The 24042-nt window shown below is 38.9% G+C and overlaps 2 protein-coding genes across 2 annotated transcripts in view; one reads left to right on the forward strand and one right to left on the reverse strand.

Moving 5' to 3' along the window:
* Positions 1 to 17160, forward strand: part of LOC146512196 (uncharacterized) — a 29281-nt gene extending 12121 nt beyond the window's left edge. Inside the window, exons 3-6 of the mRNA XM_085170987.1 lie at positions 4506 to 4714; positions 6764 to 7912; positions 12031 to 12216; positions 14371 to 17160. Of these exons, the coding sequence (XP_085027113.1) occupies positions 4506 to 4714; positions 6764 to 7912; positions 12031 to 12216; positions 14371 to 15833 (3007 nt within the window). The 3' untranslated portion in view covers positions 15834 to 17160. The remainder of the gene's footprint in view (positions 1 to 4505; positions 4715 to 6763; positions 7913 to 12030; positions 12217 to 14370) is intronic.
* A 2584-nt stretch (positions 17161 to 19744) lies between these two features.
* On the reverse strand, positions 19745 to 23458 carry pde6gb (phosphodiesterase 6G, cGMP-specific, rod, gamma, paralog b). Its single transcript, XM_085170538.1, has 4 exons — positions 23337 to 23458; positions 21393 to 21614; positions 21257 to 21297; positions 19745 to 21171 (listed from the first exon to the last, which is right to left on the reverse strand). Exons 2-4 carry the CDS (start codon positions 21536 to 21538, stop codon positions 21095 to 21097), a joined length of 264 nt encoding a protein of 87 aa, XP_085026664.1. The 5' UTR covers positions 21539 to 21614; positions 23337 to 23458; the 3' UTR covers positions 19745 to 21094.
* Positions 23459 to 24042: the final 584 nt, after the last annotated feature.

Here is a 24042-nt window from a genome sequence, read left to right on the forward strand (position 1 = left end):
CCTGTCTAAATCGTGGACTAACAGTATCTCAGTTATTTATGTTTTTGAACCCATTTTGCACAGAGAGGCATTTTAAAAAAAAAATGTATTGATAGCAATGTTGAATATTATTACACAGAAAAAAAAAAAAACTACAGTAAAATAATTACACTGTGACGCCAACTGCGTGTTTATATGTAAGCCTGTAAAACCTGAAGATAGAGACAAAATGTTAATCTGACTATCTGCCATTCTGCAATTTCTCTCATGTAAACAATAACATGGCATACAGCTGACGTGAAAAAAGGAAAATACCTTTAACGTTGCACAACGAACTCTGTATTCCTTGTCCACACGTAAACGCAAAAAAGGAGTTTTGAAAAATCTCAGTTTTCGGTGATTCAAAACGCCGTTTACGTGGACGAAACAGCTGCGTTTTCAAAAATACCCGTGTAGGTGCGGACGTAGCGTAAAAGAGTTCGTAGTTTATTTTCTTACTACCTGCAGATTACTTGTATTTGCTTAATTGTTTACTAAATGTTTGACGTGTGAAATAAACCGCAATGGAGCAAAATATGGGTGTGTTTGGTTGGAGGATGTGTTAGCGTGTGTTAGTGTTAGCGTGCGTGTTTGTGTGTACGCGTGCGGGGGGGGGTGGGGGGTGGGCAGATGTCCTGACTGGGTCCTACGTTAGCACTTAGATCCCTCCAGAGTTTTGTGCACACGGTTTAGGTAAAAATGAAAAAGGTTGAGGTTTTACATTTAGTTCAGTATTACCTGTTGCCTGTGTCCTTGTCTTTTGGGAAAATACTTTACACAAGTAATCGCTCAAAAAGGATTTTTTTTTTTTTTTTTTTTACTGTGCTGCAATTGATTTGTGCCATTAATTAGTGTCAACTAATTTTTATTCAATCTCCACACAGGATATGCTTGTGAAGATGGAATATGGGGGAGAGCAGAAGTGCGTTGAAGTTCCACAAAGTGACGAATGAAGGACATGCATATTGTATTTTGTATTTATTGAAATAAGTGATGAGAATGCTGTTATTTGCATTTACCAGCTCACCTATGTCAGACCTTTTGATAAACGAAATTCTAATGAAAGTGACATCTTTAGAAAATGTTTTGAAATTGTGGTGCACAGTTCAGAATAAATATTTTTCAAAAACCATTGCGTCTTTTTAGTAAATGTTTATTTCCAAAAGAAATTTCTAGAAGTTCAGAACAGTAAAATTCCCGCTTTTTAGAATTAATTAGAAGATAACTCTTACATAGTTAAACTAAAATACTCTTTGAGAGTTAATATATAAACTCTTAACACCAAGTGTTAAATTATCAACTCCAGACAGATTTGGTGTTTAACACTAAATCAGAGTTAACGTACCAACTCTCCAAAAAGAGTTAAATTAACACTCTCTGGTGTGGACCCATATAGACACTTTAAAAGTGTTGAAATCAAATCTGACAGTGTTAATTTGGACATGCTGGATTTGCTGTGTACTGTTTATCTACTGTTTAAACAACAGTGCCAGTGCTTAGCATACCATCCACCTACGGTAAGTGTACAGTACAGTGCAAAAGTCATGAGTTACCCCTCATTTCTTTACAATTTGTTAGGAAGATGGGAGGTGTTTGTGCCAAAACAGTCTGAAATTCTTTATGAAATTACAATTTCTTTAAGTAGTCTTCGGGAATACTTCTCCGTGTTTCTTGAAGGATATCCCAAAACTCTTCTTTTTTTGCCTTTTTTTTAAATGACAGAAAAATGTAATCGTGGCTTTAAACTCTTACTAGGACCTGTTGCCACTGATTTCCAGTCCAGTTCTTGAGTATTTTGCAACTTGTCATTGAGAAAGGCTCATTGTCAGCCACCCACACAGACTTCATTGGACAGTAGATGGATCAACCAAAGTATCAGATGCACAAGACTGTACTGTACTGTACACACACACACACACGCACACACACACACACACACACACACACACACACACACACACACAGATTAAATCAAGGCGCTAATCAAAGTCTGAGGCTAGGTAATTTTTCATTTTTCTAATTACTTATGCATGACTCTAACGTTTTTCATCCCAGTAACCTCAGGGTGGTGTATTGAGATACGAGGCTCTTCCCCGAGCCTGCTCACAGCAGAGAAACACACACACACAGTCGTGTTTTCATATATTTGTGGGGACATCTATTTAACCCAATTGTATATTTGATACTAAAACCACATTTCAAGTCTCAAAAATGCTTTTAAACTCGTGGGGACAGGGATTTTGTCCCCCCATAAGGGCCGTTGGTCCCCAAAAATATAGTAAACTTCCAATTATTGGTCCCCACAAAGATTAAAGGGAGCTGAGTTAAGGAGGAGAGAGAAGGAAATTAATAGGTGGCAGGATAGAGTTAACAATGAGTAATCCACCACTTTGCTGGCCAGCAGCAACTGAAGACCCCAGTGAAAGTGGGGAAAGTCTCTCTATGTTCTGACTTAATGGTTGTTTCATCCAAAGCGAAAAATAGAAGATCTGGGAGTCAAATAAAGTTAAAAGCTGGTCAAATAGACCATAAAAGATAAGGCAAGCAAATGCAAACAGAAGGAAAAAATAATCTAGACATACTGTGCACAATCTTATTTCTATTCATAAGTGCTGCAGTGGAGCATTATGATTAAAAAAAAAGGAAATCAGAGACATTTCTATCATCAGAAGGAGACACACAAAGAAAAGGAAAGGTAAAAGGGCAAGCTTTACAGGAGCAGTAAAAAACTACAAAATAGGCTGTCCACCTATTGTGGGTGAAATCACTTGTACTTGTTCGGGAAAAAACATGGCTTTTGTTCAGTATTTCCACAGAGAAAAGCAGCATGAATTTCAATAATGTCATCAAATTCTAGGTCCAATGTCCTGCAGTCACCCAAGTCACTAAAACTGAAAAGGCACCAGCTTCTACAACAGGATAATGATCCACAGGATAAATCAAAATGTGAAATTAACTACTTCAATAAAAGCAAACTGAAGCTTCGAAGTGGCACACACAGCTACCTGACTTTGACATTGTTTGAACTACAGAAAAATGAAGGAGAAATCTAGAAAATGCTTTTCAAAGTTCTTCCTAATTAAAAAAAAAGCTCAAATTGACAATGTATATAAAGATAGCACCTTCCTTTCATGCAAGATTATTCTGGTATCAAGGTTTTTTCTAAAACAGCACATGAAAACTTCTAAGAACGTTTCTCATAAATAGCTGTAATTAAGAGTTTCTGGAGATTTTTCTATAATTTTATAATAATGTTATTACTGCAGGAGCAACTCTTGCGTAAGTGCTGTGCTTAGTCGCCTAGTGCCTGAGCTTGGATCATACCAAAATTAGGGGGATTTACGACTGTGCACTATGAATATTGTGTGTAGTTTTTTGTTTTATACAGTTGTCATTCAGGCATCTCACTATGAAACAAATTACAAAAGAACCAATCTGACAATCCTTTGACAGGGGTGAGGTTTCCTGTGTTGAGTCTGAAAAAAACAACCCAGGCTTAAGCTCAGTAAGCCCCCCCCCCCCCCCCCCACTCTGCCGATGGTTAGTAGTAGTGCCGTTTTATCTCCCAATTTTACTGAAATTTGGCGAGTTATTATTTATTTGTAATTCGTAATTTTATATCTCTTGGAGATATATATTTTTATATTCTTATAAATACACCATGGGGGGCTTGGGGTGAAACAGCATTTCGGTTGGTATATGTATGATTTCTATACATTTTACATCAGATGAAAACTTTGGTTGTAAGATTCAGATAATTATTTAATAAAAGCTAGACAGAATAAGAAAGATAAGTATGTCTTTGTGCCTTCCTTTCCCTGTTAATGCCTTACCTGGCCCCCTGGCAAAACTTTGCTAGACCCGCCCCTGCACAGTTACAGCTGTCAGCTACTTAGAAAAGGATCCTGGTGTTATTTGTCTCTCAGAAATAGTTCATACAGATGATTTACAAGATGGTAGTGAGACCTCATGTGACGTATGGCTGGGAGACAGGAGAAAGATGCTGGGATTTTTGTTGAGTGATGAGGAAGGATAAGATGTGGAGATGAGTGAGTTGAGTGAGAGAGGTAAGATGTTTGAGGATGAGGATAGAGCTGCCAGGCAGGAGGGGAAAAAAAGGAAGAACTCAGAGAGGGTTCATGGATGTAGTGTAGGAGGACATGCAGAGGGTTTGTGTAACAGAAGAGTGGGATGGAGGCAGGTATCCCAAAGAAGCAGTCAAAAGAATATATACCCGAGAAGACCTCTGAATAAGATCTATTGTAGGTTTTTTGTGTTAAAAGGTCTTGTACACTCCGTTATATTGCACAGAAAAAGGTTTAAATGAAGCTTTCTTACATAAAAAAAGTTGATAAGAAAGGTATCACTTCAAGTGCCTGTCAAAAAGACAGCACGCACTATAAATACTTTAGAAAATCATAAACGAGTGGCCGGTTTGAGTCCGTTTCCAGCTGCTATCACACATGCATGGATTAATTAACGAACAGAGGCGTGACTGCACGGACTGAACTGCGAGATAATCTGCGCATGCGTCGCTCGTTCCAAGTTTCTTTTGGAAAAAGGATCAAATGCGCTGCGGGCACCATGAACACAGTGGAATATCTTCAACAACAGAACCACGAAAGTCTTCTTTCTGAGAAAATGAAATTCCACGCAGTCCTTCAACAGGACAAAGAAGGTGTAAACCAAACTGCTGGTGAGAATAATCCGATTTAACGTGGAGAGTTTATCGGACAGGAAACGGCTGCTTAGCGGCCGGTAGCTCGTTTTAGGGGGTCGATGAACTGTTCACGTAGGAACGGAGCTTCCTTTTATGTCTTAACCTGAAGACGTTCACAAATGCAATCAAGCGACTTTGGTAATGATAGTTGTTGTTAATAGTTATTAATGACATTTACGGATTTAAAAGAGCGGAAGTCAGTGGGAGGGTTCGGTGTTGCACCCGGACTGTTTAAAGGGTGCACACAAGTGTAGTTCAAGGCAGCGTTTGGTCGCGTTTGTGCTTTAATTACTTAAAAAAAAATAATGCTGAACTGGGCAGGCGTTCTTAGTGTGATGGATAACAGCTGTGCAGGCCAGCCTTCCCTGGCTCTGTCCCCTGAACCCACTGCTCCATCCCTCCTCTGCAGCTGAGACACAAACCACATCCCACTGCAGAGACAAACCCTGTATCCCATAAGCTGACTTTTTTTCAACATCTCTACATGCAGCTCCAAATTCTGTCTATTTATGTGGACGTTTTAAATCTGAGAACAAAACATAATTAATTTACCCCAAACCATGATTTACCTTTACAGATGTGATATTTTAGCCCAAAGCTAAACGTAGCTGTGTGTTATGTTTGAAGTTTGAGAATGTTTTTGATTTGATTTTAACATCTTGGCTGACGGAAGGATTAGCTCTAAATATTTACTTGTGGAGCTGTAGAAATGTAAGTCATACCACGACAGCTAACCACGTGCTTCCAGCCTAATTATTACTTCTTAATAGGAAAACTGCAATACTGTTATTTGTTTGTTTATGGGGCGATCGTGGCTCAAGAGTTGGGAGTTCGCCTTGTAATCGGAAGGTTGCCGGTTCGAGCCCCGACTTGGACAGTCTCGGTCGTTGTGTCCTTGGGCAAGACACTTCACCCGTTGCCTACTGGTGGTGGTCAGAGGGCCCGGTGGCACCAGTGTCCGGCAGCCTCGCCTCTGTCAGTGCGCCCCAGGGTGGCTGTGGCTACAATGTAGCTGCCATCACCAGTGTGTGAATGTGTGTGTGAATGGGTGGATGACTGGATATGTAAAGCGCTTTGGGGTCCTTAGGGACTAGTAAAAGCGCTATATAAATACAGGCCATTTACCATTTTCATTTACCATTTATTTGTTTATTTATAAGGAATCCCATTAGCTTCCACAACAGTGGTTGCTAGTCTTCCTGGGGCCCAAACCATCAAATACCACCAAATAAAATGTTACACAATGAGTTGGATGCAAAATGTCCACATAATTTGGCTCTTACTTCCACAATAAAGTTTTACAATTCTGAAAATGTAAACATGTAAATATTAAAAATTACAAAAAAAACAACACTCAAACAAAATACACAATTTCCATTCCAAGTGACATTACCCTCTTACAATTTTTACAAATAAATTAAAAAATGCCTAAATAGGCTTTTAGGTGATTTTTAAAATTATGAATAGAAGCCAATTCTCTAATTGCATAAGGCAACTTATTCCACTGAAAAGATGCTCTAAATATAACAGAGTTTTTCAAAAAGTTACTTTTAACTCGAGGAGTTACTAAATTGTGGTTAGTTGAGAATCGTGTAGCATGATTATGTCATGTTATGTTATCAGTTTGCTTATGATGATGTTCTCTCTTACTTTCCCGAAATACATTTTTGAAACATTTATACTTTTGTTTATAAGCAGCATCCACTGCCTTTAATATTTATTCCAATATTTGTAAAACTGCATGTTTCTTAATAGCTTAATTTCCACCATGTGTGTCTCATGCACCCATGGCTTCATGATGTAGTGGTTTGGCTGTCATGATTCCCATCTTGAGGCTGGAAGGAGACAAACCTTAGAGCACCAACTAGTGTGCTCTTAGTACTTTTACCAAACCCAGGTAAACTGCAAACTCCACTGTGGAGACCCTTCGGGAAATAAAGGAGTAGCAGAGAAAAAAAGAATGTCTTTTTAAATTGAGGAGCAAAAAGTTAATTACACAACTGTCCATGTCTGTGTGTGTTTCAGTATTGCCCCCTGATGTCCAGAAGGTTTTGGTGATTAAAGAAGAAATTCCCTTTGACTGGAGCTTCGGTGTGGACCATCAGCACCAGGAGATTCTCCAAATAAAGGAGGAACAGGAAGAACTCCTGACCAGTCTGGGGGGAGAGCAGCTTAACAGGTCGGAGGAAGCTGATAACACCAGGTTCTCATTCGCTGTTGCCACTGTGAAGACTGAAAATGATGATGAGAAAACTCAGACTTCAGACCTCCGCCAGAACCAACATGACTACAACAGAGAGACTAATCGGATAAAAGCAGAAACTGATGGAGAGGACTATCCAGGAGCAGAACCAGCTGGAAACCCAAATCTAAAGAGTTGTGCAGAGCTGAAAGCAAATGGAAACGCTTCTGATTCTTCTGAAACTGACATCAGTGATGATGATGATTGGCAGGAACCTTTATCTTCTCCTGCACCTGAAACAAAAACCAGCGATGGAGATCAGAAGGAGACGCCTGTGCCTCACTTTCCTGACAGTGTTAACACTGAAAGGTTTACGCAGCAGCCTTACATAAGACTCTACCCACAAAAGAAGCCGTTCAGCTGTGATATTTGTGGTAAAAAGTTCAGTCGCAAAATGCACGTTAAAACACACATGAGGACCCACACGGGAGAAAGACCCTTTGGTTGTGACGTCTGTGGTGAGAAGTTTGCACAGCAGGGGAACTTGCGGAGTCACCTGAGAGTGCACACGGGGGAGAAACCATTCAGCTGCGACGTCTGCGGTAAAAAGTATAGACAGCAGGGTGTTCTGAGGACGCACATGAGAACTCACACGGGGGAAAAACCGTTCGGGTGTAAGTTTTGTGGAAAGCAATTTAGCCAACAGACTCATCTCAAGGCACACATCAGAATCCACACTGGAGAGAAACCTTATCAGTGTAACTTCTGTGCCAGCAGCTTCAGCCAGAAGAAGCATTTTGATGAGCACACCAGACGTCACACCGGAGAAAAACCGTTCGGGTGCGATTTTTGTGGAAAACGGTTCTACCGGCAGGAGTATCTGAAGAGTCACGTTACGATCCACACAGGAGAGAGACCATTTGGCTGTGATGTTTGTGGAAAAACCTTCAATCGAAAGACACGATTTAAGGCTCACATGACGCTTCACAAGTGATAGAAGCTGCATTATTTCAGGGTTCATTGTGAAAGATACATTACCCAAGTGCCTTGGTAAGGACCACACAGAGTTTTTAAATATTTAAATTTTTTTAAATGCCTTCAATCTGATTTTGATGAGTCCTACAAATGTATTGAATTGTCAAGTCAGCTTTTAAGAAGTTGCTTTGCAGGAACTGCAGTTAATGGAGTGTTGTTTAAAAAGTGTTTTGGCAGTAAATTTGAATCAAGCTTCTGTTAATGTTGCTTTCTGGAGAAAGTACATGTATATTTCAGAGATTTGCTTTACAAAAGTAAATGAAAGCCCTTTGTACCTTCCGGAGTCATGTACAGCTGTGTCCATAAATATTTGGATAGTAGAAGATGTCTTTGTACACCAGCACAGTGGATTTTAAATCAATCGATATGCGATTGGAGGTTGACTTTCACCTTTAATTCAAGAGGTTTTACAAAAAAACGTTTAGGAATCATCACCATTTTATACTTGGTGCCCTATTTTCAGAGGCTCAACACTGGACAACTTAACATAAATGTAATTCTAAGTATTGTTTTTAATACTTGGATGAAAATACTTCTGAGTTGAATTTGTTGAAATATGAAGAAACACTGAATGCAGCAATTAATTGTCTTACATTGATTTATTTTATATATACATGTTTTAGGTTTTTTACTTGCCTGCGTGCAATAAATAAGGAATTAAGAAAGAAAAAACAAGTCTTTGTGTGTCTGTTTTTACACTGAAACGTACTTCAGAGTGCTCAGGATGTGCTCTCAGTGAGTATGCCCCTCCTTGGGTTGGTTGGGTTTGTCAACCAAGTTGGGCTGTGGTGGTCAAATGTGCTCAGGTACAATATTTAATTGTCAAGTCAAGCACATACCTTGCTTTTATCAGCTTCATTGTATTTGAAGCTTGAGTGGAATGCAACTGATTAAAAATAACATCTGACTGAAATTAATTTGGAAATTTAATTTCACTGTGTGGAGGAAATCTTTGCTGAGGAGACATTAAGATATGTAAATGAAAGCAATTTATCTTCTTTTCTCATGAATGGCAGTATTCATTTTCAATGAACATAAGTACAATGATAAAAAAAATTATCCAGAAAAGGAACTAATTTCTGCGAGGAGCCAGTTGAGGTGGTTCACCATCTGACTGGGATGCCTCCTAGGTGAGCGCTTCAGGCACATCCCACCGGAGGACGCCAGCTGAGGGACTCTCAGCTGGCTTGGGAACACCTCGGTGTCCCCCAGATGAACTGGAGGAGGTCTGAGCATCACTGCTAAGGCTGCTACCCCCATGACCCTGACTAGGGCTGGGCGATATGACCCAAAATTCATATCTCGATATTTTTTACCTGGACGGCGATATAAGATATATATCTCGATATTTTTTAAGCCATAAAGTAAGAACAAAAAGAGAGTTCTTAGTCAAAGCTGTGTCCCAGATGTCACACAGGCACTTTTATTAACATAGAGCATAGATGTACATAAAATTTACTCAAAAATAAATTATGAGCATTTATTAAATAATAATGTTGCATAAATAAAAGAAAACAATGTTGTTTTTGCGCATAACAAAAAGCTCACAATTGTGCATTCAAAATGTAAACTAAAAGACGCAGAGCATAGTAACAAAGACAGATTTCACAGCTGCTCTGTTCCCAACTTCTACTGTGTGACTCACAGCCTGGAGTTTGAAATCCTCTTCGTAACCACGTCTCTTAACAGGTGCCATTTATGGTCCTTATACACAGTAGGGTAATATTACGTTGAAGCACAGTACGTATCACTCCGCGAGGCTCCTCGGTAGCCGTAATGCTCTGACAATCCATCAAGCGGTGCAGCACCGTAGCTTACCAAAGTCGTACTAAAACATTTTTGACAGATTGCTGAGCGCTGTGTACCACATAAAATCGGTTCGCGGCCATCAAGCACAACCAGAATTCATACATAAGGCGCGCTGTCAACTTTTGAGAAAATGAAAGGATTTTAGGCTGTGCAGCGCCTCTGGGCTGCATGGCGTTAGCGTGGTTAGCTCGTTAGCGTGGTTAGCTCGTTAGCGTGGTTAGCTAGCTAACACGTTGACGGCGTCCAGCCCCACGCACGGGGCGATGCGCAGTAACTCGTTAACGGAGATTTGCCGTGTACATCTTGTCGCTTCCTGCAGGTGAAGCGATGGGGGAGGAGGGGGATTTGTGTTCAGTGAAGGAGGGGCGAGGCCGAGTAATGTTGCATAAAGACAAAAGTGGACGAAAGAGAGGCAAACTTGCGGCTCCACAAGTATAGTTATAAAGTAACATAGACTATATCGATATAAAGGATATTGTCACATCTTATATCTCGTATAAAAATATATCGATATTTTTTAAAAACTCGATATATCGCCCAGCTCTAACCCTGACATGGGTAAAGGGAGAAAAAAATAGATGCATGGAATTTGCAAGGCCTACCCAGTAAAATAATGATTTTGAACAATTCCTAAGTTAAATAGACGTCCTCTTAGTCCACCAATCTGTAGCTACCAATGTGCTGTATATCAGAAGATGCCTTTCTGAAAACAATGAGGATAAATATCATAAATATAGATGTGTCTTTTTTGTACTGTTGTGAAATCTTTTGGTAAATAAAACCAGAAATAAAAGGAAGTGACAGAAAAGGTGTTGTTTCCAGCCACTGTGTGTGTACATGGTGAATGGAGAAATAAGGGCCGTTACCTTTACAGAGGCAAACAGTGAAGTAAGAGTTTCTCAGATTTTCAAATGAGATATTTTATGTAAAGAACAGCATATACACTGTTTTTCTTTCTCTGTTTTTGGATGATAAATTAATTCAAAAACAGGAAACGTCAGAGGACAGCCACACCCCTCTTATTCATGGTAGGATACATTTGAATTGGTATGAGTAGTACTTTCAGAAAATGTACAAGACACATGCTTTTCTTTTAGCAGGCCAGCAGAGGGCGACATCTGTCTGAACAACAGGGGAGGTTGTGGCTTCCAATAAAACATATATGGAGAAAAGAACTGATTAGTCGGATTAATAAAAAAGAAGTCACATTTTGATCAGTGTTAATCAGTGGATAATGTTTATGGAAATAATGGAGACTGATACATCACACAAATTAAAATTAGTGACAGAAATATCACATCGGCCTGATTTTACTGTAACGGATGGAAACTAGTTTTGCTCTATAGACATGAATGGAAAGAGTAAGAACTGTTTGGATCACAGATGTCCAAGTTGTTTCAGCTGTTGAGTTAAAAGTAAGTAAATTCTCATTAGTTGGGCTACTAATTAGAACTAATAAAAATAAATGGCAAGATTGGAAAGAATAAATGGGAAATAAATAGATTGGATAGGGCCTATTTTAATATATTATTTAAAACTCTTAATTAAAACCCCGAAGCTTTAATAGCTGTATCATTGCTAAAAATAAAACGATCTGTCCGTTCCTGAAGACGTTCACAAATGCAATCAAGCGACTTCCTTTTAATCCTGTTAATTCAAACTTCTACCAGGAATAACATTTTTGTATTGAGTGACTACCGCTAAAATTTTGAACGTGTCTATAAAAACTGAAAAAATTACCAAATGCTGCAAACAACATGATTGTAAATATGTAATTTGTTCATAGCTAAACATTTAACATTTGTGGTCTTTTTTACTTAAAAATGAATACAACTAAAAAACACAATAAAAAATGAATTTAACTGTTATTTTACAGTATTTATAATATTAGAATTTATTTTGTTTCTTTATTATTTATTTAATATATAATATTATTTTACAATACTTATTTTTCTAGTAATATGATATATTTAAAACATATTTATATTTTAATATTTGCCTTTGACATGTACGTTTATGTGGTGTAACTGTTTACTGCTGCTGCTGCAAGGCCTGTAGTTACTATGGTGACGGAGACTAAAGGTGTCCGTGCCGATGCCTGCTCAAAAACCAGCGGCGACGACAACAAATCTTTTAACAAAAGGATTCAGGAGAGTGGATTCCCTGTTGGAATCTGCATCCCGCTCTTATATAATACATCCGCGGATGTAGAAGCAGGACAGAAAATGAAGCCAGCGCTTCTTTAACTGTGAGCGGAGGTGATCGGTCCTGCGCAGGCCTGGTTCATCTCAAATGAGCCTCCAGTTTATTTTAAAGAACAGAACAAATGCGGGCACTATGGACGAAGAGGAATGTTGTCAGCAGCACGGCACTGAAAGTGTTCGTTTTAAAGACAACCCGGACAGTAAACCGCTGGGAGTCCATCAGCAGCTGGATGTAAAGCAGACAGATGGTAAGGATCATCACAGATTTCATGTGGAGTGTTTCTACTGGTGAAAAGGCGGACGTTAGGGCTTAGTAAAGAAGAAGAGTCACATAAAAAGCTTCTGTAAAGCGGAATATGTTCACAAATACCAAAAACAGTTTTTCACTTTATTTTTCCTTTTTTTTAAACGCTGTAAAAGACGGAACTGAACGGCAACTGTACAGAGCAGCACCCGGACGGTTTACAGTGGGTACACAACAGGGTTATTTTGTAGTTCAGCCTCAGTGCAAGCCAAAGTTTGGGATATGTTTTTACTTAATTAAAAGCTCAAAGAGACTCTAACATAATGGATGCCTGACTGCAAACTGTCAGTGTGTCTTTAATATGTTATAAGGCGTGTAATGCAAATATAAGAATTTCATAAGTATGAACTCATGTACTTGTTCTACTGAGATTATACTGCCTTTAATTGTTTAAGTGTGCCCCTGTATGACACGATAGATTATGAATGTTTACATCAAAAACCTGCAGTCTCTTATTTATGTTCCATTTATAGTTTAACCTCCAACAGGACATTTTCTGTGGAGCAAAGGTGCAGACATCAGAACTTAGTATCACTGATGTGTCAGGTGTGTGGGGACTTTGAATCTGTAAATATGTTTTGTTAGTCTTCACATTTTATAATTGATCAATATTTCTAGAAATAATTCAGGCCTGGTGTTTATATTGTAGGCAAGAATGTTTTTAGACTAACTGCAGCTCTTTAATCTCGGACTAAATTCAGTCTGCTTCTAAGCGTCCATAAAGGCTCTACTAAAGGTGGCTTCATATCTTAAATATTTGTGTGCAGCATAAATATACTTCTGAACAAATAAGAGGCTGTTGTTGTTTTTATTTGCAAAAGACGTCTTTAACCAAAACCATGTTCTTCTAAAAAAACCCAAAACAAAACATAACAAAAGGTTAAAGCAGAAATATATTGGAAGTGCTGTAGAGACAAAAAACTGGCAGAGAGAGAGAAGGCTGGAGTGGATGGATTACTCAAGAGTGAACACTTAGAACAAAATCCAGATTTTATTTCCTGTTTTCTGCTGACTGTTTTTTTTTTTTGTTTGTTTTTTCAATTTTAGGTGGTGTGACCCAAAAGTTGTGCCACTGCACTTTTAGGACCCTGGTGGTTTCACAGTATATTGTAGTACTAGTATTATAATTCAAATTATTTCTTCTTGCATGGGCCTTTATATAGAAATTAATCCACACCAAAACAGACATTGGTAATCACCTGAAAACAAGGCAAAGTCTATAAAACATCAGCAGCTCACACACTGCAGGGCATTCATCCATCCACCAGGGCATTGCAGACATTCTTCTTCCTAGCCACACTTTCCAATTCCTCATGTGGGATCCTAATGATCTTTAATAGATTGTTAACTGCTGAGAGTCTCTGCTCTCTTTTTTTCATTCTCCACCCCCTTTACTATTCTTGGATGTAGCTCATTTGAATCTGCAATTATTAGTGCTAAAAATGTCTGCACCTCACCAGCCTTTGTGGGATTTTTGCCATGCTGAAAAAGTTATTAATGGATAATTGCATTTTTTTCTGCATCATATGATTTGACCAATGTATGAGGTTGATACAGATCACCTCTCAGTGTGCTTCTCAGTGCTTCAAGTGGGCAGTTATTCTTTTTATTACTGATAAACCAGTTAAACTCTCTTTTTTCTGTTTGCTTGTGTAGTGAAATCAGAAGTGTCATAGCATGCGTGGAATTGCCTAGCACTAAGTAAGCAATTCTTCTTCTGTATAGCTATAATAACAATTTTTTCTTATTCTTTTCCAGATAGATTGTAAAATTAGAAAACAGCCACATTCTTTTGTGGTTCTGGTAGTAGTGTCAAATCAGATATCAGTCATGTACCGTCACAGTCACACATGAGCTTCCTGTGTGACTTGGTTATTAACTGTATAACTATAACTACTTTTTTTAGTTATTAATTTCATTCCATTTACTTCGTTATCACTACCATTTTTACCAATTTTACTTTACTTACCACTAGTATAGATAGATAGATCTTTATTGTCACTGTTACCAGAACAATGAAACACAGTTTGGCATCTCTCTCTTTGCAGTTGTAGTTTTTTGTTCATAATGCTCATGTCTGTGTTATTTTTCCATGCAGATATCTCACAACTGTTGGCAATTAAAGAGGTTCCCCCTGAATGGAGCCCCACCTCAGATCCGCAAGACCCAGAGGTAATCCAAATAAAAGAGGAGCAGGAGGAGCTCTGGACCAGACAGGTGGGAGAGCAGCTAAATGGGGTGCAGGTGGTGGATATCTCCAGGTTTCCAGGCCATACTGTCAGTGTGAAACATGAAGACAGTGACGAGAAATCCGAGTATTCACAAACTTCTCAAAGAAAAACTAAATGCAACAGAGAAGCAGAGGCTTTAAATGCCCCCCCAGCTAAAGGAATAAAAATGGAAACTGATGGTGATGACTGTGGAGGACCGGAATCAGCTAGAAGTCCAGATCAAGATATTTATGTACATCCAAATGGTGATGAAAAGGCTTCCAGCTTATCGGAGACTGAAGTCAGTATTAAGGATGATGATGATGACTATTATTGGCAGGAGCCTTTATCAGACTCTGGACCTTACACTGAAGACAGTGACAGTGACTGGAAGGAAACCAGGACACCTGAATTAGGTGTAAATAGTGACAAAGGACAAGACAGTTCTAAAGTATCTGAATGTAATAAAACTTTTCTTTGCAAACAGTCACATCAGGGAGAGAGGGGAAGAATGTCTTCCTCTGGTTTGGCTAAAAAGAAATGCTTTACAGTATCACAAAATGATGATTCATCAGTGGCAGTATGCACCGGAGAGAAACCATTTGGCTGTGACGTTTGTGGACAAAGGTTTAACCAAAAAACACATCTAAACACTCACATGCGAATTCACACGGGAGAGAAACCCTTCTGTTGTGATTTTTGTGGACAGCGCTTTAACCAGAAAACACATCTTAAGATCCACATGAGAATTCACACGGGAGAGAAACCTTTTGGTTGTGATAATTGTGGCAAAAGATTTAGACACCAATGCACTCTGAAAATACACATGGCAGCTCACACTGGGGAGAAACCATTTACCTGTGACGACTGTGGTAAAAGATTCAGTCATCAGAAAATTCTAAAGGCGCACATGACAATTCACACAGGAGAGAAACCATTTCACTGTGATGAATGCGGTAAAAGTTTTAGCCAACAGGGAATTCTGAAGGCGCATATGACAGTCCACACAGGAGAGAAACCATTTGGTTGCAGTAGATGTGATAAAAAGTTTAGACTACATAGTGATCTCACAGCGCATATGAGAGTCCACACAGGAGAGAAACCATTTAGTTGTGATAAGTGTGGTAAAAGATTTAGCCAAAAGGGATGTCTGCAGAGACACCTTAGACTCCACACGGGAGAAAAGCCGTTTAGTTGTGATGACTGCGGAAAACAATTTAAGCGAAAGACACACCTTAAAGCACACATGACAGTTCACACAGGGGAGAAACCATTTGGCTGTAATGTCTGCGGCGTAACATTTTCACGACAGGGAACCCTGAAGAGACACATGAGGGTCCACACACGATAGAAACTGTAAAGTAACAGGGTTTTGTCCAAAATATTTGTAAAGTGTGTTGATGCAGATGAGAGCAGTGGATTTCCTTTATGGCACCGTGATAACTGAGAGTGTAGGTTGATACCTCTCAGACAGGTCTACTGTATTGCACTGTCTCTCTTCTGAAGCTTAAACAAAAATGCATAAGGGAGAAATATCCTAGAGAATGATGAGGTAAATGATGATGCTGACAAAATGTTGACATCCATGGAAAGAAGTAAATTCTCCCCAGTCACGTGTGATGGTAGAGTGGAACAACTTTTACAAGTTAAGAATGCATTGCTCAAAAAGTTAAAGAAATACTTTTTAATCAGAGTATAGAATCAAGTCAGTTAAGCCACTGGGATATTAACCCGGTCAGTCAAGTAGCAGAGGGGGTTATTAGTCAGTGTTAATGAAATTAACAACAGGTGCACCAGGAGGGCGATGATGAGACAACCCCCAAAACAGGAATGACTTTTTTCCCTCCTTTTATCTCATTTTTTTTCACTATTTTGGGATTTGGTAAGGGTCAGTGTCACTACACTTAGCAGATGATTCCTGGACCCTACAGAGGTTACATAGGTAGTCCGACTCCTCCAGGATGGCACATCAATACTTGCCATTGTCATAAGGTTTGAGATTCCAGGAGACAGGCAGTTACTCTGGGAGAGCTGGACAAGGCTGTAGGAAGTCCTTAAACCATCAGCAGGACTGGTATCTGCTCCTTTGCGCAAGGAGGAACAGGATGAGCACTGCCAGAGCTACAAAATGATCTTCAGCAGGACACTGGTGTAAATGTCTCTAAACAAACCATCACAAACAGACTTCATCAGGGTAGCCTGAAGTCCTCTTGGGCCCTATGCTCACCGTGGTGCCTGATTGGCAGTTGCCATCGAATACCAGAATTGGCAGGTCCACACTGGTGCCCTGGTGCCCTTGGCAAAATGGACCAATCTGTAGCATCTTTTTTTCACTTTAATTTTTGAGGTGTCTTTGAATTAAGCCCCTTAAGATAATTTTCATTTCCTCAAACAATGAGGCAGCCTTTCATTCCTATCTCATTACTCCAGTCCATATCAGTATTAAATATCCATTATGATTTTTTCCCATTGACATCTGACGCGTTTTCATAGTAGTCAATTCATGTTTTTGAGCAGTCCATTTAGTAACACAAATAAGATTAATACTGGGTTCAGCCCCTTGTCACCTTCGATTTGATAAGTGGTTAAGAAAAAGGATAAATGTACTGTCTGTGAAGGCTCTCAGTCATCTAGGTCATCATATTCTAAAGACCTTGGAAAGAAAAGCGTCTCAACTTCTTTAAGTTGTGAGAAGCTTCTTCAGTTCTAAGGTCAAAGGTATATGACCTTAGAACTGAAGAAGCTTCTCGGATGAGAGGTGAAACGTCTTCAAGCAACTTAAAGAAGTCCAGATGCTTTTTTTCTCAAGCTCCTTACACGATAGATGGACTACATATTTAGTTAATATATAGATCAAATATAATAATAATGCTATTACTTTTAATAACAGGAAAGCACATAAGAATAGGCTGGATGGAGAACAAATAACAGCAGGAAAGTGTAGCTCGGTTGCTAAAAATAAAGTGTTATATTGAGAAAAAGTGTACTTTCAGCGTTGATCAAAATGTATAATACTCCTTCCTTTAGCCTTATACACATTTTGTTATTTACCAGTATTATGATTCTTATTATTGCTCCCAGATTTATTTTTTACTATGCAATGTAACCACTCATGATGGCTCTAAAGGTAAATTTGCCTGATAAATATTTTGTATAAGACAACTGTGTTTCTAATTTCCTTTGACTTGATGGACTGAAGCTGATGTAGACTTGAGGTCCACAAATAAAATTTCTTAACATTTGATAACTTGTCTTTGTACTGTTTTCATGTAATCCCCGGTTCTTAAGCAAATATTGCAATACTGTCCTCATTCATGTTAAAATAAAAAGAAACATAAATCACACTAAAACTGTGAATAAAATAAAACACCATTCTTTGAACAGACTCATGTTTTATGTGTATTATTTGCATAAGCTAAGGTGAATATATTATGTCAAACAATGTAAGAACAGTTAAATCAACATGGAGAAAGAAATGTTATCACTATCCAAGTGTCTGCTCAACGGTAATCAGAGCCGCTCAGCCTGGCAGTGATTAGAAAAATGAATTTAATTTCATCAGATTACTTGTGGTTTTCTGCGCCCTGATTGGCTGTAGACCATTGTCAATCAATCTCGTGCTGTCTCCAGTCCAGTACAGAATGCGTTCAGCTTGTCAAATTTACATACATCTTCGATCGCTAGCAGTGTGGCTCTGTGCTGTATGTTTGTAAGTTTTCTCCCCAACAAACAACAATGTCGACAAAACGTTTTGCACCGTCAAAGGCAGATGACGATGCCAAACATCGCATAAAAAGTCGGACTTCTGGACACGCTAAAGGAAAGTAGAAGTTACCGTATTTTCCGGATTATAAGGCACATTAAGCGAAACAAAACAGTCACATAAGTCAAACTTTACCCAACTCATTCTTCTTGCTTCCTCCACTACTGCACCATTGATTCATTAATGCTGAATGGTTTTAAAAATAAAGCTGACTACTTTATGGATTTCACCTATCGCGGGTTATTTTTGAACGCAACTCCAGCGATAAACGAGGGACCACTGTACAAACTAATTATTCTTTTTACTCACAGTGTCACCAAAGAATTAGTTATCCAGTGCTGTATTAAAGCACAAGAAGGATAACTGAGTATACTACAAGACACTTAAAGTGTACTTGAATACCCCCAAGTACTTTTAATGTTTTACTATATCCAAGTGAACCAAGAATAGCCTACATTACAAAAATATCAATTGAAATTACATTAGCCGTCATTTCTTCCAATAAATACACTAATAACCTCTAAAAAGTATATTCACTACATAATAACAATAATAGGCTGACCAATAAAGTGAAATATAAAGTGGATGTTGGGGTTCTGGCTTCTTGTTAACTGGGTCACTGATTTTCTTGACATTCTTCCTTTTATGTTAGCATCATGTTAATGTTTTCCCAGAGTTTCCTGTCAGTAACCTCAGATCTCAGTTTTCTCTTCCCCTCTCTCCACTTCTTTGTTTGTAACTACCAGCACAATCCTCGTGTTCTCACCCGTGTCCACTCTGTGTAAATAGTAAATGGTAATGGACTGATTCTTATATAGCGCTTTTCTACTCTCTCGGAGTACTCAAAGCGCTCTATACAACACGCCACATTCACCCAATCACACCCATTCTCACCAGCACTTTTATCTATACTTGGTGCTATCTAACTACATTCACACACATTCATACTCCGATGGATGCATCGGAGAGCAACTTGGGGTTAGTATCTTGCCCAAGGATACTTGACATGCAGACTGGAGGAGCCAAGGATCGAACCACCAACCTTCCGATCAGTAGGTGACCTGCTCTACCTCCTGAGCTACAGCCACCCCACAAATAGTGTCGCTTCACAGCATTTTATCTGTATGCCAGGCTTTATATAAGAAGGGTCTGTTTTTGTCTTTCTGCTCCTCTGGACTTCATATTCATGTGGATTTCGGATTCTCAGGATGGCTTTTTGTGATTTAATGTGCATTTATTCCTGTTACCAGTAAATTTATAGCAGTCGATTCAAATATTTTCAAGTCCACATCTCAGTCCTGCATGTGCAGAATTATTACTTGTATCTGCGCTACCATAAATATAAATTGATACATGTGAATACAGGTAAACAGTAATACTTAAATGTGCTTTAGTGTAACTTTCCCCCTGCGTGTACCTGCTGTAAACACGTGCATAACAGGGCTAATTCCAAGCTAAATCCTCCACAAAAGAATCTGAATAGAAAAAATAACACACTGTTTTTTATTTTCCTCTTTTTATGCTTTATTTTTATCCCTCGTCCTGTAGAGAGGACAACGCTCCACTACACATCTCTTCAGATCTGTACTGAAACATCCATCCCACTCATCCCTCCACCATCTGTTTCACTACTACAGTGCATCCACCAGCTTTACATCATCAAAGCTTGTCAGCATCGTCTTGATTAGATTAATGTTTTGAAAGACACAAGTTTGGGGTATGGGCCAAAAAGATGACAGTGATAGAGAGGACTGTGGAGTTGAAATAAAACAAACATAAGACCGAATGATGGACAGTGAGGAAAAATGTACAACCTACTCTACATGAGACTAAAAATAATGAGCTTAAAAACACAAATACACAAACACACACACAGGGAACAGTAGTGTTGTGTGCAAGTATTAGAAATAAACAAGTATTAAATATACAATACATAGATTCATATACACTGATGTATATGGGAGATATACAAATAGGGATAATGTTAACAGAGAACAAAAGTGTGGAAAATGATGGAGACATGCACACTCTGCTAGTCGAAGGGAAGAAACTGGTTTCCTCAACATTTACAATCTGCTAAAGTGAGATTAAAGCGGTTTATTTCTTAGTTTGTGTTGTGAAAATAAGGTGAGAGGTTGTTCTTCACATGCGTCAACTAACAGAAGACTTCCAGATACCATGAGGGTGAAGATTTGTGCAATCCTGGTGAAGATGGGTGCAGTTAAAGGTCAAAACAGAGGGAAAAGAGGGATATCTGATTAACGCTTATCCCATCGAAATGTTACGCTCAGCAATAGCAACTGGTGTCTGCTCTCTACAGAAGTCAGGTTTAGAATTTTATAGGTTCGGCAACGATGGAAAAAGCCTCTGAGATGACGAGAGAGGCGCCGAAGCACATGAAATGGGAACCCACCCACTTCACGGGTCTGTCACTTAAACTCAAATTGAGGCCGCCTTGCTTGCATAAGTTTCGTTTTGTTTTTTGTCCGCGAGGACGACAGGACAGAAGAAAAAGGAAGGAGAGAGACAGAGATAGTGAAAGATAGGAGGAGAGCGGCCGGGCGACGGCGCGGGTCTACTGCGAGAAGTGGTGAGATTTTAAAAAGAACGGATGCTAAACATAAGCAGATGTGTGTGAGCTGCAGAATCACAGAAAGAATCCAGAGTTAGAAAAGAGAGAGGTTTTTTTTGTGTGGCTTTTTTTCTCTTTTTCCATTTTTTTGTGTTGGTTACAGTTCATGGTTCAGTAGTTCCACATAAAGATAGGAGATGGATCCTGAGGCAGATGGTTTGAAGTGCATGAAGGTGGTCTGTAATCCTCAGGGGATTGCAGGGAGATGTGGGAAGGCTCAGATGATACCATACTGGGCCAGCTCATGCAGCTCCAGGTGATTGAAGGCCTCCCATGGGCAAATGACAGTGATGTCTGCAAAAAGACAGCACAGATGTGAACTTGTTCAGGTCCCTGCAGAGCACTGAAGCCAATGGTTTCAACCGTAGCATACACTTACCTGTGCCTAAGCCCTCCATCCCGGGGATATCATCTCCAAATCTGCAAAGAGGAGCATTGCAATAATTACAAATCACTTGATTTGATTTATTTGGTTTTTAACAAGACCCCGAAGAAGAAAAGTATTCACAGCATACCCCTGGATTCCCTTCTTTGGAGGCTTGCTCTTGAACTGACGAGTCTGCCTCTGCTTGAACTTGGGGGGTCCCTTGCGTGGGGTGGCGGGGCCTCCGCTGACACGGGTGGCCGACTTGATCTCAGCTTTGGGTGGCTCAAGATTCATTTTGAGCAGTTATGTATGAGGATGTGCGTGCAGGCTGTTAGCGTTAGACGCCTCTCTGAAGTCTTGGTGGTGAAGTCTTTATTTTTGGAAACAAAGGGAAAAAAGCAATTAAAAACACAGAAATAAAGAGAAACTCTCACTAGGTTATTATCTGCAAATCCTTTTAGTGTCTAGCAGCGAATGATCTAAAACTCTCTAACCGTGTCTCAGATAGCAGGCGGCTCCTGTCACCTCTGTTTGACATTACCATCTATAATCCTATTACTGATCTGATGAGCACCTGCCAGGACTTACACGCTCATATTTCCCAGCACCTGAATGTGGTGGACCACATTGCAGCTTGTCCTGCTGGGATGACCCAATTACCCATAATCCCTGGCTCAAGTTAATAAGTGCGCTCTCCTTCTCTGTTTAGAGCTGATTGTGAACTTGTAATCTTGTTAAAGCAAGGACACCGCTGCAGAAACGCTGAGCTGTGCACTGAAGGTCTAAACGATTAAATCCGCTCACCATGTCCCAACGACACAGACAACCCTGAACAGGTCTTAACCATTAATGTGGTTATACCAAGGTTATTACAGCTAACGCACGATGCTAACTAAAAACAAACAAAGAAACAAACAAAGAAACAAACAAAGAAACAAACGAAAAGAAACAAAGAAACAAACAAAGAAACAAAGAAACAAAGAAAAAACAAACAAAGAAACAAAGAAAGAAACAAAGAAACAAACGAAAAGAAACAAAGAAAAAAACAACGAAACAAACAAAGAAACAAAAAACAAAAAACAAAGAAACAAAGAAACAAAGAAAGAAACAAAGAAAGAAACAAAGAAACAAACGAAAAGAAACAAAGAAAGAAACAAAGAAAGAAACAAAGAAACAAAGAAACAAATAAAGAAACAAACAAACAAACAAACAAACAAATGTCCTGAGTTTTAGTTTTTCCAGTTTGGTCAAAGTTGCCATCACAGCGTGTCTGAGGAGGCTTTAATGGAAATGTTTGTGTTTCAGCTGTAATTTCTATTCTGAATTTTGCCTGGAGAAACACGCTGTGTATTTAAACAATAAAACTGGCAAAACAAACTAAGAAAAACTAAACCAAAAAAAAAGTAAATATTTTTAGACAATTAAAAAAAACTAAATTAAGATATAGAAAGTAAATTAAAGAAAGAAAGCAAAGTATGTGTGGGTTAAATATACTCACATATACACACTCAGAGATCTGCTTTTGTTTGGGCCACAGTTTTAATATCAAGAATTTTAAAATGAAACTTTTTTGACAACTTTAAACGGGCCAAACCGAAGTGAACGTGCTTGTTGTGAGATCATTTTGAAATTTGTCCAGGTTGCTGATAAATGTATCTGTCAGATAAATAAATGAAGCAAGAACTTGTACATGAAACAACAAGTTGTTATATCCAGGTTTGGAGTAAGTTTGCACTGCAGGCAGTTTTTAGATACACTATAAAAATAACTGATAACTGAGTGTTAAACAGCATCGGTCTATAGACTGCAGAATTGTTGATTAACAGACGTCAGAAACATCTGCACTAATTTACTCTGTCATGTTTAATCACATCACAAACGACACAATAAATTGCTGTTTACCTTTTTATACCCAAGCGGGACGATTTCTGGAGCTCTAAACTCTTTTATCTGGATTATTTTCTCCTAATAAAGGAAAAAATGTTAACACCCATGTTCTTCACTGAGACACACGGAGCTGCAGAAGAGCAACAAAGTTTCCCACCGACGGTGTCTGAATATCAGCACTGATCGGTGATGATGGTCTACTCACCGGCTGCTTGGGTGAAGAACAGCCAGACGAGTGGGTGTGAGCGCAGCGCTGATCCGTCTAGCAGATGAGTGGACTTCTATGCTAGGCTTGCTGTGAGGGCCAGTCGGGGCTTGTGGTCCCTCTTATAGCCGACACAGATTACAGAGGCGCCGCCTCCCTTCTTGACTGTCAACAGTTCACATGTTTGAGGTTTAGATTAAACTGTAATGTGGTGGAGCATAACTGTGTAACATTTACAGTCAACTTCCAACATTTCAGTGAGAAATTTCACTGTGAAATTATACAATTGTTGATATTATTATTGTCTTACAGATGTTTTCTCATATTTTGTAACCATACATTGAATTTAAGTATTTTCCAGAAACTACACTACAGAAATATTTTTAAAAAGATAACATACTGGGAAAAATTATCTGTTTTTTATTGATTTTATTGATATTTTGCACTTTTTCAAAGCACTATATTTATCTGGCAGCTGTGGTTTCTAAAGCTGATATTCTTGTACACAACATAAACGAACTAAAATTATTGATGACCTCTGATCTACACTCGCCAAGTTCTTTTTCACAATATGTGTAAATCAGCCCTGTGCCATAAATACTGATGCTTTCAGAAGGACATGCATAAGACCGCCTGTTGTTACAAACATCGCTGTTAGTGTTTTAATGCTTTCCTTTAAGGATCACGTTAGAAAAATGAAGATAAT

The sequence above is a fragment of the Neolamprologus multifasciatus genome, chromosome 8 (assembly GCF_963576455.1).
Source record: "Neolamprologus multifasciatus chromosome 8, fNeoMul1.2, whole genome shotgun sequence".
Taxonomy (NCBI): Eukaryota; Metazoa; Chordata; class Actinopteri; order Cichliformes; family Cichlidae; genus Neolamprologus; species Neolamprologus multifasciatus.